At 47.7% G+C, this 16,230-nt stretch overlaps 1 protein-coding gene across 2 annotated transcripts in view; it reads left to right on the top strand.

Moving 5' to 3' along the window:
* Nucleotides 1-9,016, top strand: part of IFNLR1 (interferon lambda receptor 1) — a 48,037-nt gene extending 39,021 nt beyond the window's left edge. For both annotated transcript variants that reach the window (XM_023554364.2, XM_010595085.3), the window contains 3 exons: nucleotides 503-662; nucleotides 1,495-1,628; nucleotides 2,766-9,016. In XM_023554364.2, the coding sequence (XP_023410132.1) occupies nucleotides 503-662; nucleotides 1,495-1,628; nucleotides 2,766-3,515 (1,044 nt within the window). In that variant the 3' untranslated portion in view covers nucleotides 3,516-9,016. The remainder of the gene's footprint in view (nucleotides 1-502; nucleotides 663-1,494; nucleotides 1,629-2,765) is intronic.
* The last annotated feature ends 7,214 nt before the right edge of the window (nucleotides 9,017-16,230 follow it).

Raw genomic sequence — 16,230 nt, 5'->3', positions numbered from 1 at the left:
AATATAAAAATTATTGAGATAGTTTACGTTCTTTTTTTACTTAGTCTTTGAAATCCAGTGTGTATTTCACACTCACAGCACATCTCAGTTTGGACCAGCCACGTTTCAGGTGGCTTCTATATTGGACAGGGCAGCCCTAGCATTTCCTCTGCCTGAATGACCCCCTGCCCCCTGCCCCAGTAGATGGGAGCCTCTGAGGTAGATGCCTAAACAGTCTGCCCCTCAAAGTGAGGGAACAAGAGGGAGGTACAGAGGACCGGGAGACCCTGGTCGGGGTGCACATGGGAATGACCCTGAGTAGCAGAGTGTTTTTTGAACCCAGGCTGTCTCGACCTCGAGACTCAAGGGTTGGGAAGTGCTCCCTCATGCTTGAATGCTAATGCAGAAAAAGTAAAGAGGGTTGGGGGAGTCCAGCCATACCCTGCCTACTGACCCCACCTCTGCCTGGCCGGAAAGATTCAACGCCCCCAGTAGGTCTGCTCACCTCCCTCTCTCCAAACAGACCATATTTCCAGTCAGTCCCCACGGCCAGCCAGTCCGGATCCCCCTCCAACCAGCCACAAGTGGACACCACTGCTTCAGTGCCAGGACCATCTACACCTTTATTTCCTCCAAATACAGCGAGCTCTCCAAGCCTACCTGCATGTTCCTGGAGACCTCAGGTGGGTGCACAGTGGTGCAGAAGCGAGGACTTTCCCTTGGCCTCAAAACCACAAAACCAAACCTGTTGCCGTCGAGTCAATTCTGACTTATAGCAGCCCTATAGGACAGAGGAGAACTGCCCCATTGGGTTTCCACGGAGTGCATGGTGGATTTGAACTGCTGACATTCTGGTTAGCAGCCGTAGCACTTAACCACTGCATCACTAGGGTTTCCCCTTGGCCTCAGGAGCTCCATAATGTGGTAGTTAAGAGTGCGTTCTAGAGACAGACTCACGTAGATTAAAATCCCACCTCTACCACACTCATTGTGTGTCCTTGGTTAGTTTACGTACCTTTCTGAACCCTGGTTCCTACAATCTGTGTTGTTTTTGTTAGCTGCTGTCAAGTCAGCCCCTGACGCATGGCGCCTCCCTGTACAATGGAGTGAAATGGTACCCAGTGCTGTACCATCCCCATGATCTGACCGTAGTGATCCATAGGGTTTTCATGGGGGCAGATTTTTGGACGTAGATCGCCAGGCTTTTCTTCATAGTCCGTCTCAGTCTGGAAGCTATGCTGAAACCTGTTCCGTACCACAGCAACACTCAAGCCTCCACTGACAGACAGCTGGTGGCTGCACTTGTACGTTGCCTGGGAATTGAACTTGGGTCTCCCGTATGGAAGGCAAGAATTCTACCACTGAACCACCACTGCTCTCCAGCAATCTGTAGAATGGGCTTATTCTTATGAGGATTAAATAGGATGATGTATGGGAAGCTCTCAGCACATATGCAAGTGATAGGTGGGAGCTGTTGTTGCGATCCTGTACTAATTGTTATTTTTCCTTCCTTAGCAATCAGCCCGCCATTCCTGATGCTGCTGTCACCCCTGCTGTTGTTGCTGTTGGTAACTGCCACATGGGCTGTGATCTGGAAGAACTCCAGGGAGGTCCCCTGGTTTCAGCAGGAAAAGATGCCACAGGCCTTGGTATAATGAATTTGGGGGAGGTGGCAGAGAGGGAGGGATGTTGAAGAGTAAGAAATTGGAGCTAGATTTACAAATAGTTAAGATAGAATAGGAAGAAAGTCAAGACAGCAGAACTTCTCCTATCTTTGTGTCTGAATTTCCACCATTAGTCATTCATTCCTCTGGCACCTAATGAAAATAGCAAATACCCCTGGGTGGGTGAAGTGCCTTGTAAGTCCCTTTTAGTTAGATGACCTCAACTCTGCTAAGGGTTAGTCGGGTGCCCAGAGCAGAGCTCTCAGCCCTGGAACTCAGGAGAGATGCCTAGAGGGAGGGCGGGGCTGAAGGGTGGTGCCGAAAGGGGAAGTCTTAAAAAAGCCCCAACTAAGGTTAGACTTAGTTCACAGTTTAACCAAGGAGCAGCAGAATTTTCAGCCTTGTCTGCTGGCTCACTTTGAATCTGCGGCCAGCTGGGGGAGGGGAAGCCTTGAGAGGTCCCATAGGTCAGAATCTTTCAGTTGAGGGCCTGGGGAATGAAGCTTGACCATAGGTGAGGCTCAGTGGGCGGTCAGGTGGGAGTGGGGGCTTTGAGGACGGATTTGGGGTGTCTCTGTGCCACACAGGGAGTATTCTCAGGGTTCCTGGCTCCAGGACCTTTGAGAAATCCCATGGACTGTCTGGGCAGCCTCTGTGGTAGACACATCTGTGCCCTGTCCCTCTCCCCTCAGCCTTCCCATTTACAGCACACCAGCTTGACTTCCAACAGCCAACACCTACCTCCTGGGGGCATTTGCTGGCCGCTAGAGTCTGCTCTGCCCATACATGTGACAGGAATTAGCATCACCGCCACCCCTCACATCCCTCAGCCAATGACTGGCAGAAGCTGGTAGAGAAATACCCAGGCCTGTCGCCCCTCAGTAGGGTGGCCCTGAGGTGTGAGCTCCCCAGCAGGATTCAGCTCCAGCTGCCCATAGTGGTAACTTGTTTGATAACACCTCTTTACTGGCTACTTCTGGGTTTCCTGGGACCCCCATGCCCCAGGGAACTGCTTGCATCTGAATCCTTGATCTAGCTTCTGTTTCCAGACCTGAAAAGTTATTTAAAGTCTTGTTTCAAGAGATCTAAATTTTCTGCTCTTCTCTCCCCTCCTCAAATCAGGACTTTTCTGGACACATACACCCCATGGCAGCCTTTCAGCCCAGTGGTCCAGAGTCCCCAGATGACTTAACCCTCAGTCCCCAAAAAGAACTGATCAGAAGGGTCCAGCTGACCCCTGGAGTCAGAGCCTCTGCCACCCTGCAGGCAGGGTCTGAGAAGGACAGTGCTGAGATTGAGGAGGAGGAGGACACAGGTGACAGTGTCAGCTTCCAGCCCTACATTGAGCCACCTTCCTTCCTGGGGCAAGAACACCAGATTCCACGATGCTCTGAGGCAGACGGGATGGACTCAGGGAATCCCCAGACTCTGGTCCACGTTGAAGGCTCCTCTGCATCGGGTTCTTCAGACACAAGCTGGGCCAGCACCGAGGACCCCTCCTCCTGGGATGAAGCTGGGAACTCCAGCTATTTGGCCAAGAAGAGGCCAGGCGATGGGCTGGATGGGGATGGGTGCTGGGAGCCTCTCCCACTACCTGAATTCTCTGAGGACTCAGGCTCCCTGGAAGAGCCACCAAAAGATGACCTCTGGGGCTCCTCAGCAGGGCTGGATCTGGTCCCTGGGGAGCTTCCAGTTTCTCTTAGGACACTGACCATCTCCTGGGACAGCAGCCCGGAAGAGGAGGAGGAGGAGGAGGAAGAAGATGAGAAGGAATCAGAAACTGAGGACAGTGGAACCGGCAGCTGGGGGGCTGAGAGCTCCCAGAGGACCAAGAGCAGTGGGGCGCTACTTGGGCATTACATGGCAAGGTGAGCCAGCCCCTGCTTCCCGCCGGGTCCGGTGCTGCAGCCAGGGCTGCTGGCATTCCCCAAGGACCCAGGATGCCACTGAGACTTGAGAGCCTGCATACAGCATTGAGGCACCAGAGGGTTCTCAGGGCACCTCTGGGCACCCAACATGCAACAGGTGAGGTCAGGTCAAGTGGACATCAAGGGCTGGCACCACCTAAGGGCTGTCTGGATTTTGTGAGAAGGGCTGGTCTCGCCAGAGGCACTTCTGGTCTGTCAGAGCTTCATGCCTTCCTCCAGCACCCTCTGAGTTACCTCCTCTCCCGAGTCATGCCCTCCCAGTTCATCAGCCCCCTGTGGGGGTGCTCAGATGGAGAAAAATCCAATTGGCTGAGAGCGTTGGAAGGTAAAGAGTGTTCATCATTCAAATCCCAGTCCCTGGAATCATGGAATTGCACAGTCTTTCATATCAGACAGACCTCGATTCAAATCCCAGCTCTGCCATTCACCAGCTGTGTGACCTTGGGTAAACAACCTTCCCTCTCTGAACCTCGGTTTCCTCATCTGTGATACCACTTGGGTGTGGTGAGGGCCAGGAAGATCTCAGATGTATGTAGCACAGGGCCTGCCACATCATCAGTGCTCTATATGTGGTGGCTCCAAGGAGACCCCCTGGACTTCTCCCACCCATAGCCCCAAACTCAGAGCGGCTGGAAGCATTCATCCTTCAGCCCGTCTCACTTCTAGTCTACCTCCTTCCTCCCACCTTCCATGTCCCTCATTCCTGGTCAGGAAACTGAGTTCTCAAAAGCCAGAGCCCCAGCCAGGGTGACTCTGGTCCCTTCCCTTTTCTCAGCCATGGGAACTGTGCTTCCAAGGCAAGGAGCCAAACTGTCTGCCTTCCAGGGGGTGTGACTTGCTGAATTTGGGGTGCGACACAACAGGGGAGTAGACTCTTGGGCCTGTGATCACTGGATGGTATGTCTGACCTTTTGGCTGACTCTCGTGGTCATAAAGGAGAGGTCTTTTCCCTCCCAATTCAGAGAAACCAGTGTCACTGCAGAAACAGCCAACTGCCCCTCCCTGGGAGTACTGGTAGGTGTTCTCAAAACAACTGCTTTGCTAACCTGCGCCTAGCAGGTAAAGGGATAGCAGAGCCGAGTTTTCACTCATAGGACCAAGATGTTTGTCTTGTGGCCGGGAAGCTGACGGATCTTTGCCCTGTCACCTGAGCTGTGCCAGTTAACCTGCCAAGATGTCTGCATTTGTGAAAAAGGGATCTCTGTACGTGTTTTGTCCACAGGGCTGTGGCATCTTGAAGCCAACATGAGAAAAACTTCGTAGAGGTTGGTGGTGCAGGGGGGTTCTCAAACCATGCTCCCAAAAGGCTTATGAATCCAGGGGAGGGGACCCTTTAGGACTCTTCCCCCCGCCCCTCACTTCAACCAGAGCAGCCATCCTATGACCTGATTTAGATACTGTGACCTTCTGTGGCCTTCAGTGGCCTTCTTTGTGGGGCTTTGCTTAGGAAGGCTCCATTGCCAAAGAAAAAACAAACCACTGTTGTAATCAAACACCTGTGTGAAGGTGAACACCTGAAGAAGCTGCGGCCGAGTGGCAGAGGCACTTGCCTGAGTCACCACCAAGGCATAAGGTGCCACCCAGTGCCCAAATGTCGAATTATTGTGTTTGTCTCAAAGGGTGAGCTTTTTTATTAATCATGGTGAAAATATACACAACAAAACGTTTGCCAATTCAACGTTACATGTAAAATTCAGTGACATTACATTCTTCATACCGTGCAAGCGTTATTGCTGCACTTTTCTAAATTATTCTGCCACCATTAACATAAACTCAGTGTCCCTATGCAATCCCCCTTCCCCTTCTCACCCCCTGATAATCACTCATCTTTGGTGTCTATGTATTTGCTTATTTCATGTAAATGAGATCATACAGTATTTGTCCTTTTGCAACTGATTTGCAAAGTTCATCCATGTTGTGGCATGCATCAGGACTTCATTCCTCATTGTGGCTGAGTACAAACATACCTCGTTTTATTGTACCTCACTTTATTGCACTTTGCAGATAATTGCGTTTTTTACCAATTGAAGGTTTGTGGCAACCTTGCATCAAGCAAGTCTATCGGTACCATTTTTCTTGGAGCATGTGCTCACTTTGTGTCTCTGTGTCACGTTTTGGCAATTCTCACAGTATTTCAAACTTTTTCATTATAGTTATACCTGTGATGGTGATCTGTGATCAGAATTTGATGTTACACTGTAATTGTTTGGGGCATCACGAGCCACGCCCATATAAGATGGTGAACTTCATCGATAAATGTCTGTGCTCTGACTGCTCCAGTGACTGGCTGTTCCCCATCTCTCTCCCTCTCCTTGGGGCTCCCTATTCCCTGAGATATGACAATATTGAAATTAGGCCAATTAATAACCATACAATGGCCTCTAAGTGTTCACGTGAAACGAAGAATTGCACGTCTCTCACTTTAAATCAAAAGCTAGAAATGATCAAGCTTAGTGAGGAAGGCATGTCAAAAGCCAAAATAGGCCCAAAGCTAGGACTCTTGCGCCAAACAGCCAAGTCGTGAATGCACGGAGAAGTTCTTGAAGGAAATTAAAAGTGCTACTCCAGTGAACATATGCGAATGAGAAGAAAGCCAAACAACCTTACTGCTGATATGGAGAAAGTTTTAGTGGTCTGGACAGAAGATCAGGCCAGCCACAACATTCCCTTAAGCCAAAAGCTAGTCCAGAGTAAGGCCCTAACTCTCTTCAAGTCTACGAAGGCTGAGAGAGGTGAGGAAGCTGAAGAAGAAAAGTTTGAAGCTAGCAGTGGTTGGTTCATGAAGTTTAAGGAAAGAAGCCATCTCTATAACATAAAAGTGCAAGATGAAGCAGCCAACTATGCTGTAGACCTGGCTAAGATAATTGATGAAGGTGGCTACACTAAAGAACAGATTTTCAATGTAGATGAAACCCTTATATTGAAAGAAGATGCCATCTAGGACTTTCATGGCTGGAGAAGTCAATGCCTGGCTTCAAAGCTTCAAAGGATGGGCTGACTGTTTTGTTCGGGGCCAGTGCAGCTGGTGACTTTAAGTTGACGCCAGCACTCATTTACCATTCCAGAAATTCCAGGGCCCTTAAGAATTATGCTAACTCTACTCTTCCATAAATGAACCAATAAATTCTGGATGACAGCACATCTGTTTGTAACATGGTTTACTGAATATTTTAAGCCCACTGTTGAGACCTACTGTTCAGAAAGATTCCTTTCAAAGTATCACTGCACATTGACAATGCAGCTCATCACCCAAGAGCTCTGATGGCGATGTACAAGGAGATTAGTATTGTTTTCATGCCTGCTAACACAGCATCCATTCTGCAGCCCGTGGATCAAGGAATAATTTTGACTTTCAAGTCTTATTATTTAAGAAATACATTTCATTTTTTTATGGCTGCCATAGATAGTAATTCCTTTGATAGATCTGGACAAAGTAAATTGAGAGTCTTCTAAAAAGGATTCACCTTTATACATGCCATTAAGAACATTCCTGATTCATGTGAGGAGATAAAGATATCACCATTAACAGGAGTTTGGAAGAAGTTGAGTTCAATCCTCATGGGTGAGTTTGAGAGGTTCAAGACTCCAGTGTGGTAGAAATAGCAAGAGAACTAGAATTAGAAGTGGAGCCTGAAGATGTGACTGAATTGCTGCGATCTCCTGATAAAACTTTAACAGATGAGGAGTTGCTTTTTATGGATGAGCAAAGAAAGCAGTTTCTTGAGATGGAATCTACTCCTGGTGAAGATGCTGTGGACATTGTTGAAATGACAACAGAGGATTTAGAATATTATATAAACTTAGTTGACAAGGCAGCCGTGGGGTTTGAGAGGATTGACTCCAATTTTGAAAGAAGTTCTACTGTGAGTAAAATGCTATCAAATAGCATCGCATGCTACAGAGAAATCGCTCTTGAAAGGAAGAGTCAATTGAGGCAGCAAACTTTATCGTTGTCTTATTTTAATTGCCACAGCCACCCCAGCCCTCAGCAGCCACCACCCTGATCAGTCAGCAGCCATCAACATCAAAGCAAGACCCTCCACCAGCAAAAAGGTTATGACTCGCTGAAGGCTCAGATGATGGTTAGCATTTTTTAGCAATGAAGTATTTTTTTAATTAAGGTATATGTATTGCTTTTCTTAAACATAATGCTATTGCATACTTAATAGACTACCGTATAGTGTAAACATAACTTTTATATGCACTGAGAAATAAAAAAAAAATTCGTTTGACTCGCTTTATTGCCATATTCACTTTATTGCGGTGGCCTAGAACCAAATCCGCAATGTCTCCGAGGTATGCCTGTAATATCCTTTTGTATGCATATACCACATTTTGTTTATTCATTCATCTTTTGATGGACATTTTGGTTGTTTAAGGATGAGATATTTGATGTCTACCCAGCTGGACCAACCCCTGGCCCTTTGGCCATGTCAGCAAAGGGCCTAGGTCTCAGCCAGGATTTCCAAGAGGCACTGAACTGGCAGGAAGTCTCCACCACTGCCAGGGCGCCCTCTCTCTTTTTCTTTTTCTCTCTCTCTCTGTCACACACGCACACACATGCGCGCACGCACACACACACACACATACATCATCGGTTTCACCTGCAATGAGGCCACATCACTGAGCTCAGAGGAGGAAGAACAAGCGAAACCACCAAGGTCGGGAAGGCTGTGACTCAGGGCCACCTCCCAAGGAAATGCCCAGTGCAAGGCTGATGTTCTTCCTGAGACCTACCTGAGCTGCTTCATGGCAGTCACTTCAGAAAAACTGAAAGCTGTCATCACTGTTGTCAGACTTGTGTGACATAATTGCTTTATTCTTAAGCCTTGGTATTTTTTTGTTTCACTGAGGTAAAATCTACTCAATCTTTACTGTTTTTTAAGTGTACAATTCAGTGGCATTGAGTACATTCACAGTGTTGTGCCAACATCACCTCTCTAGTTCCAAGGCCTTTTCATCACCCCAAAAGCAAATCCCATACTTGATATTTTTTTAAAGCATTGTTTTCAAAGTTGCAAATTTCTGATGTAGGCTGAGCTTTTTAGTAATTCTGAATTCCAGCTCCTTTATGTTTTAGTAAGTGGAACAAAAAAGAGTGGGAAGCATTAGAAAAGAACGTGATAATCTAATTTGTTAACGTGTGTTCAGCACTTAGCTGTTTACAAAGTCCTTTTGCATATACAAGGGCAGTTCTTCACATGGGCTCCTGGCCGCATCTGAAGACTCTCAGGGAAAGAATCGGTGGTGCCTTACCTCGGAGCCATGTGTGTAATTCTCTGGAGTACCTGAGGAGGTTCTATGCTCTTAGGTATTTGTATCTATTTCTAATTTTTTCTGTTTATATTATATTTAAATAATATCCTAATGCTTGTTAGTATCTACTCCAAACTATTTTAATAAAGAACTCTGTTTTGAGAGAAAAAGGCACAATTGAAGGGAAAAGTGTGTACTCTTGTTTTTCAAACTTCTCACCACATATCTAGGAAACCTAGCTGTTAAGTCCGCAAGGGTCTTGGGTGGGGTTTCCAGAAGCTGATGCAGAGACAAGGATTGTGGGTATAACGCAGCTCCTTGGCACCATGGTTCTGGGAAGCGCTGTGATTCTGGGAAACACGGGGAGGGAAGTGGGCAAGTGAACTGGGTAAGGGAAGGCAGCCAATCAAGGTGCCTAAGCAAACAGCTCACTGCTATAGGCAATTGGGGCTCCGTCCCCTTGGGGAACTTTGGGAGTCAGTGTAGGGCACTCTCTAGATTTGTTCCCCCTTCCAGAGGCAGCACTTGGAGAATTTACCCACCAGCCTCCATCAGTTCTGTGTTGGTGGCTCCCTCAGGCACACTTGCAGTTACTTGGTGGAAGCCATCATGATGGTGCGCAGGGAAGGTGAGTGCCCGGGGAGATGAGTAGGGCATCAACTCCACTGCTACCCTGGCAGCTCACCCAGTTGCAGCTATGATACATAGAAGGATATAGAACAGCCTCTGTGTGGCTGGCCTTGCAACCCCAAACTCATTGCAATAGATCTCTATTGGGGAGGGTCTCCCAGGGCCACACAGTGACTGCCCAACACAGTGCTTGCAGATTGTCACCACTTAACTGGCCCCAGGGTGGGCACCAGACCCAGGCTGAGCTGATTCAAGCATCTCTCTGGAATTCAAAAGTCTTCCTGGCTGGTTAGGTCTGGGACAGGTAAGTTCCAACCAGCTATGGCCGTATTTCCCATTTTGAGGAATGGGAAATCTCAGTCTGCAGATGATGCAAGAGTAGGGCCGCTGCACAAAAAGCCAAGATGAAAAAGGGTGAGCCCTGGTTCCGGTCTGTTCCTGGGGTCAAGCTGCAGCCCTGTCCTTGGCTGCCTGGAGACACCTCTGCATCCCGGTAATAAATTCTCCTGCATTTAAGCCAACTCCCTGGGCCTTCTGTTACTTTTAACCAAGGCCCTTGCTAACTCACAGAGACAATGAATATCATGGTGTGTGGTCAGGATTTGGGTATCTGCCTCCTTGAATGGCCCTTTGCAGACAGTGAGGCAAAACTTTTTTCTCCAGCTAATCGTCCCCATCCTGAACTTCCCTGCCAGGTCACCTTCTGAGTGTCTCTTTACCCGCGTGCTGCCACCTTCTGGACAGTGGTGGAATGTCAGGGCTACCGGGATTGCCCATGTTCTCATTAGAACAGCAGTCAGGGGAGCTGGGAGAGGGAAGGGCTGGGAAAATGATACATTCTGAGAACTCCTTTGGGAAAGGAACTCTTTGCTCCTGGCACCAGAACCTGACAAGGATGGAAACTTGGTAGTGAATGAATGAAAAACGAATGAATGAATAAATGATGAACTGGGGTCAGTGAGAAGTTGAGTGAGATCCCTAGATGGTGCAAATGGTTTGTGATCAACTGCTGATCTAAAGGTTGGTGATTTGAACCCACTCGGCAGTACCACAGAAGAAAGACCTGGTGATCTGTTTCTATTAGAATTACAGCGGAAAACCCTATGGAACAGTTGTAATCTTATAACACATAGGGTGGCCGCAAGCCAGAATTGATGGCAACTAAATTTTTTTTTTTTTTTAACAACGTCAAAGAGGTGGGCCAAGAACTCCCAAGGGGCTGGATGTGTGTGCATTTTACATATAAAGCAGCCGGAGATCTTGCATTAGACAGCGCTGTCCTAGGCCCCAAATTCCTGCCGCCCCTGAAGGACTGTCCCTCCTGCACCTAGCGTCTGCTCAGAGGAGGGGATCAGGGCTCAGTGAAGGAAACAGCGAGGAACGGGAGAGAAGTGGGAGACAAAGCAGTACCATCGCCCCCTAGCGTTTTCATCCTGGAACTTCCCCCATGTGCTTTAGGACTTGATCAGTGAGTGCTGCTTGTATCTTTCCTGAGCTCGTGCCCCGTGTGCAAAATGGGGCTAAAGTCATGAGGGGTTGGTTGGTCGGTCGGTCGGTCGGTCGGTCGGTCGGTCGGTCGGTCGGTCTGTGTTTGTTTGTTTGTTTGTTTGTTTGTTTGTTTGTTTGTTTGTTTGTTTGTTTGTAGACACAGACTAGAAGTTGTATCTATATCTAATGAGTGAGTCAGTTACTTAAGAGATACCGGTTGGCTCCCAGACCCGTTCCAGCCCAGGGAGCCCCACCCATAGGCATGTGATGATGATGCAGGACAGGGAGGGGTGACAACTTTTTATAAATTGTCAATCTTCCCCCTTCCCCCCCTTGCTGCCTCTGTAAGTGAGTTTGGCGGAGACCGTGGGGTCCTGAGGTAGGAATGCCTCTGCACGCCCAGTCCTGGTGGGCGACACCATCAGCAGACAGAGGGGGGCTGCTCCCCAGGTGCCGGCACCTCCGGATGAGTCCAGGCTGTTCTTGCACGGTGTGTTTTACCCACCCAAGAAGCCAGATTACAACAGGGGTCGGAGCCTTTTCCCACTCTGTCTCTGAGCCCCAGGCCCTTTCATTGAACCCCCTTCCTCTAAATAATTAACCTCAGGCCTAATCTGCAGGCCGCAATGGTATGACTTCCCCCATCCCTGGGGTTTGACTGCAGAAACTACTGCCAATTGAAATTTCTAATCGCACATTTATCAGTATCTTCATCACCACCCTCCTCTGTCCCCACATCCTACACACCCAGGACTCCACACACCTACAAACCCCAGTTTGTCCTCTGTCCTTCATTGTGTAACAGAGGAGGCTCACAGCATGAGACCTCTTCCTCAGAAACTATCCAGAGGCATCAGCTTGTTTAATCCTCACAGGATTGCCAAAGAGTAAAAAAGAGTAGAGACTATTATTTCCATTTTGCAGATGAGAAAGCTGAAGGCCAGAAGCATGCAGCAGGTAAGGTGGCAGAGGCAGGATTTGAACCCAGGTTTATCTGCGCCAAAGCCCATATTCTGTTCATACCACCTGGCTCCTGGGGGGTATATGAAACACTTCGCCCAATTCTGCTATGAGAAGCAGAATCTTTTCAATGTTTTTATGAAGAAGCATGGCTTTATAAGCATGCAAGAAGCTTCTAGAATGCCTTACCCCAAGAAAGCTGCAATCATAAGCAGAGTCAATAAATACTGAGTTGAATTTGTGCTTATGTCATTGACAATAGTCATGAAGGGAATTCTGGGATGTTAGGGGTAGTTTCCCACCCAAAGGTGACATAGAAGCAGAAGCCAGTCAAGCTCCAAGGGCCCTTAGATGCCTTCTAGACCAAGCCAAGAAACTGAGGCCCAGGAAGGGGACAAGACCTATTCATGGTCACCTGGAGTCAGGTGCAGACTTAGGACCAGACCCAGGCTCCACACCTGGGCCATCTAAGTCAGTGTCCCCAGTTGACAATGCCCAGGCCTTGGAGTCAGATGGACCCCCAAAGTGAGTCTACTTCTCAGCTTTTCTCCAAGAAGAGGATCTGGGGTAGACCATCCATAAGGCATTCCTTGCTCCTGCCCAGGAATGTCAGGGACCCCTTTAGCCTCTCTCACAAGCAAGATACCGGCCAGAGAGACAGCATGTCCCTAGGAAGCCTTCCTGTGAACACCCCGCTGACTTTTTTTTAGATTTTTAAATGTTTGTATTTTTATTGATGTAAAAATATATATAACACAACATTTGCCAATTCTACATTTTTCAGGTGTACAATTTAGTGGTATCAGTTACTTTAATCATGTTGTACAAACACCACCCATAATCATTGTCAAACTTCCCATCACTATAAACAGTCAGTGCTTCCTAAACAATGGCTCCCCTGTCCCCCCTCACTCCCGGCCTCTAATAAACCTTGGTCACTACACATTTGCCTATTCTTGTTGTTTCATATAAATGAGATCTTACAATATTTGTCCTTTGGTGGTTGATCCATTTCACTGAGCATCTATCAGGTTCGTCCATGGAGTGGCATGGATCAGGGCATCATTTACCCCACTACCTTTTGACATTCTTGCCTCTGCAGAGCAGGTTCTGGCATCCCTGGGTGTTGAGAGAAAGGAAGGCAGCTGGTCCCATTCCTGAGTATTTGTCATTTTACTAATTACCAGTTAATGACAACTTGACCTGGATTCGTGGTGACCCATATGTGTCAGAGTAGAACTGTCCTCCACAAGGTTTACAATAGCTGATTTTTCAGAAGCAGATCACCAGGCCTTTCTTCTGAGGCACCTGTCAACCTGTCAGTTAGCAGCCAAGTACATTAATAAGTTGCACCACCAGGGACTCCATTTGTCATTTTATGATAGGCCTTTTTACAGCCTAGGGATGTTCTATAGCCAGTACGGAAGCCCTGGCCAGCTTCCCCCGCACACTGACTCATTCAGCAAATATTACTGAGTGCCTGCTCTGGGCCAGGTGGTGCTAGACACTGTGATGCCGAAGAGGGCAAGCGATAAGCCCTGTCCCAAACATACCCATGGTCAGCCAGAGGAAACACGAGGCAACAGATAGTATAGTGTGCTATTCTGTTTGTTCTGTTTCCATTGGTCTACCTTCCCTTCCCCTCCTCGCCTTCTTATCGTTGCTTCGGGTAAATATTGACCATTTGGTCTCATAGAGTTGCTTGTTTGCAGGAGCATATTACTCACAAGTGATATTGTTTATCGTGACACATGCTAGGATGGGGATACGCAGGGGACCATGGGAGCTCAGAGCTGGGTGACACACACTGAGAAGGCTTCCTGGAGAAAGTGAACTTGCGAAGAGTTCTGAAGGAGGAACAGGAGTTAGACAGGAAGAGGGGGTGGAAAGGGTGTTCCAGGCAGCAAGAATAGCTCATACAAAGGCTCAGAGACAAGCGAATACAAGACACACTGGAAGAATTTATCAGAGACAAAACAAGCATATCTTCCTGGCAGTCTGGGCCAGAGTGAATCAGCAGAGTGAACCTGCTGCTATAAAGGTCAACCCCGTAAGTCGATGTTGGATACCTGCTCCGTATTCAGCCACAACATGGAGAGTACAGAGAAATACAAGGGGTTCTCTTTGTACCGGCATGCTTTTTTTTCTCCCTCACTGGGGAGACAAGAACCATTGAATTTTAGAGACCAGAAGATGAGGATATCTAGGGAACATCTATCTACCAGTGGTCACAGCCTCTCCTTGAATACCTCCAGCAACCAACAGCTTTCTATCTTGCAGGCGGCCCATCCAAAAGCGAGCCATACCACCGTAGTGAAAGCTGTTTTCCTGAATCAAAGGGAGCTTGCTTCCTTAGCATGTTCCCCACTGCCCCTGGTTTTCCTGTTTAGATTTAGTTACACAAAAGGATTCTAGACCCTTCTCCAGGCAACAGCCTCTCAGGTATTTGAAGACAGTGCTCATGACTCACCTCTACCCCAACCCTACTCTCTCCCCTCCAGGCTTGAAGAGTAACACTGGGCAATGCCCAAATGCAGGACAGACTGGAAGCTCTAGAAGGATTCTTAGAAGTGAGACTGCTGTGAGCTGGCGTTGTCACGAATGTGGGCGACATCCATTTCCAGGAAAAGAAACCATCCCAGCTGGACTTGGAAGAAGAGGTGGTTTAGCTAAGAGAGAGGAAATGACATTCCAGGAGAGGAGTCCAGCCCAGACAAAGGCACTTTAATAACCTCTTTGTTTTGTTCAGTAACCTTGCTTTTTCTTAATACACAATTTCTCCCAAAGCTGCCTATTAACCTGATCCCTTTAATAAAGCATTAGTGCAGTGTGGCTCTGAGCCTGGGCGCCTATAAGGCTGCAACTCCATGCCAGGGGCTGAGATCAGATGCTTGTAAATGAGTCAGAACCCACAGGTGGGCATTCCAGTGAGTGTGTGTGATGTGGGCGCCTGGGAGTCACAAGGGGTAACGTATACAAACTTATTCTCTAGCCTAGAAAAAAAATGTGATATATCTCCTATAAAATGTTTTGAAAATGCCAATAAGCAGAAGGAAGAAAATTAAAATCACCTTTAATTCCACACCCATCCAGAGGTAGCACAATTAATATTTTCATAGTCTTCAAGACTTTTTCTCTATGTGTGTATGCGTGTGTTTTAACCAGGCTTGTACTACTCATGGTTTAGTCCACATCTTTTTTTATTCAGTGATATATGGTGAATGTCTTCTAGCCACAAAACATTTTTCTCCAGCATCGTTTTGAAGGTGCATTGGTCTTACATTGGGCTAACATACACCATCATTCATTTAACCAAATGCTGGGCATGGGGAATGCTCCCCCCCCTCCCTTTTTTTTTAACTAGTAGAAATGAAGTCTGGATGTTCTCAAATTCTTTAAAAATCCGGACATCTTCTTTCCTGTGGATTCCTACATAACTACAGTTCCTCATGACTAAGGGGGTCTATTTCTTTCTTCACATTCTCTCCTCTTGGTACTTCTGGGAATCCCCAAGAAAGGCTTACGTGTCCACAGATCTAACAGGGCTGCAGACTATGCTCTCAGTCAGGCAGCCATCTTGGTCCAGAAACTGCTCCTCTTCTCCCTATGGGTCTCCTCTTGGCATTTGGTAACCTGTTCCTGGTCTGGGCCATGACCTCTCCACTCCATATTGTCCCTGGAGTTGTCAAAAGCCCCGCGTCTATCATGGTCCATTCAGGAACACAGAAATATCTCTAGTCTTTCAAACCAAGGGAATTTATTACCAGGGAGTTGGTTACCCAGATGATGGGACAGCTGAGAATCCAGTCAGGGACTGGGAGGTAGCCCAGAGATTCACCACAGCAGGAAGCTGCGTTACCCCTTGAGTTGAAGGGAAATATGGGGGAGGTGGTGTTCCAGAGCCCAGAAGCTGACCACCTGAAAGGAGCTAGAAATATGATGGGGGCTGCCTTGCCGGGGGGGCTGCCCAGCAGGAGCTGGAGTCCCAGAGAGACACAGCCATCACCGGGGCTATCACTCAAAGCAGAGAAAGAGGGAAAGAAATACCCTGACTTCTCTCCTCCAGCTCTCCAGTCTTCCTCCAGTCCCTCCCGTTGGCTAAGCCTATCAGGAAGCAGCTGACAAAGGATCCTGGAAATGTAGTTTCCTGTAGTAGAAGAAAAACTTGGTAAAGCACAGCTTAGATATGACTGTTTCATTGAACAAACTTCACCAAAGACTCAGAGCTGATAGAACACAATTACAACACAGAAAATAAAAACTTAAACATAGGTCCTTGGATATCACAGCCCATTACGTCCAGAAGCCAAACCCTCCACACGATC

Source organism: Loxodonta africana, chromosome 3 (assembly GCF_030014295.1).
Source record: "Loxodonta africana isolate mLoxAfr1 chromosome 3, mLoxAfr1.hap2, whole genome shotgun sequence".
NCBI classification, from domain to species: Eukaryota; Metazoa; Chordata; class Mammalia; order Proboscidea; family Elephantidae; genus Loxodonta; species Loxodonta africana.
This window is presented reverse-complemented; position numbering and strand designations above follow the sequence as displayed.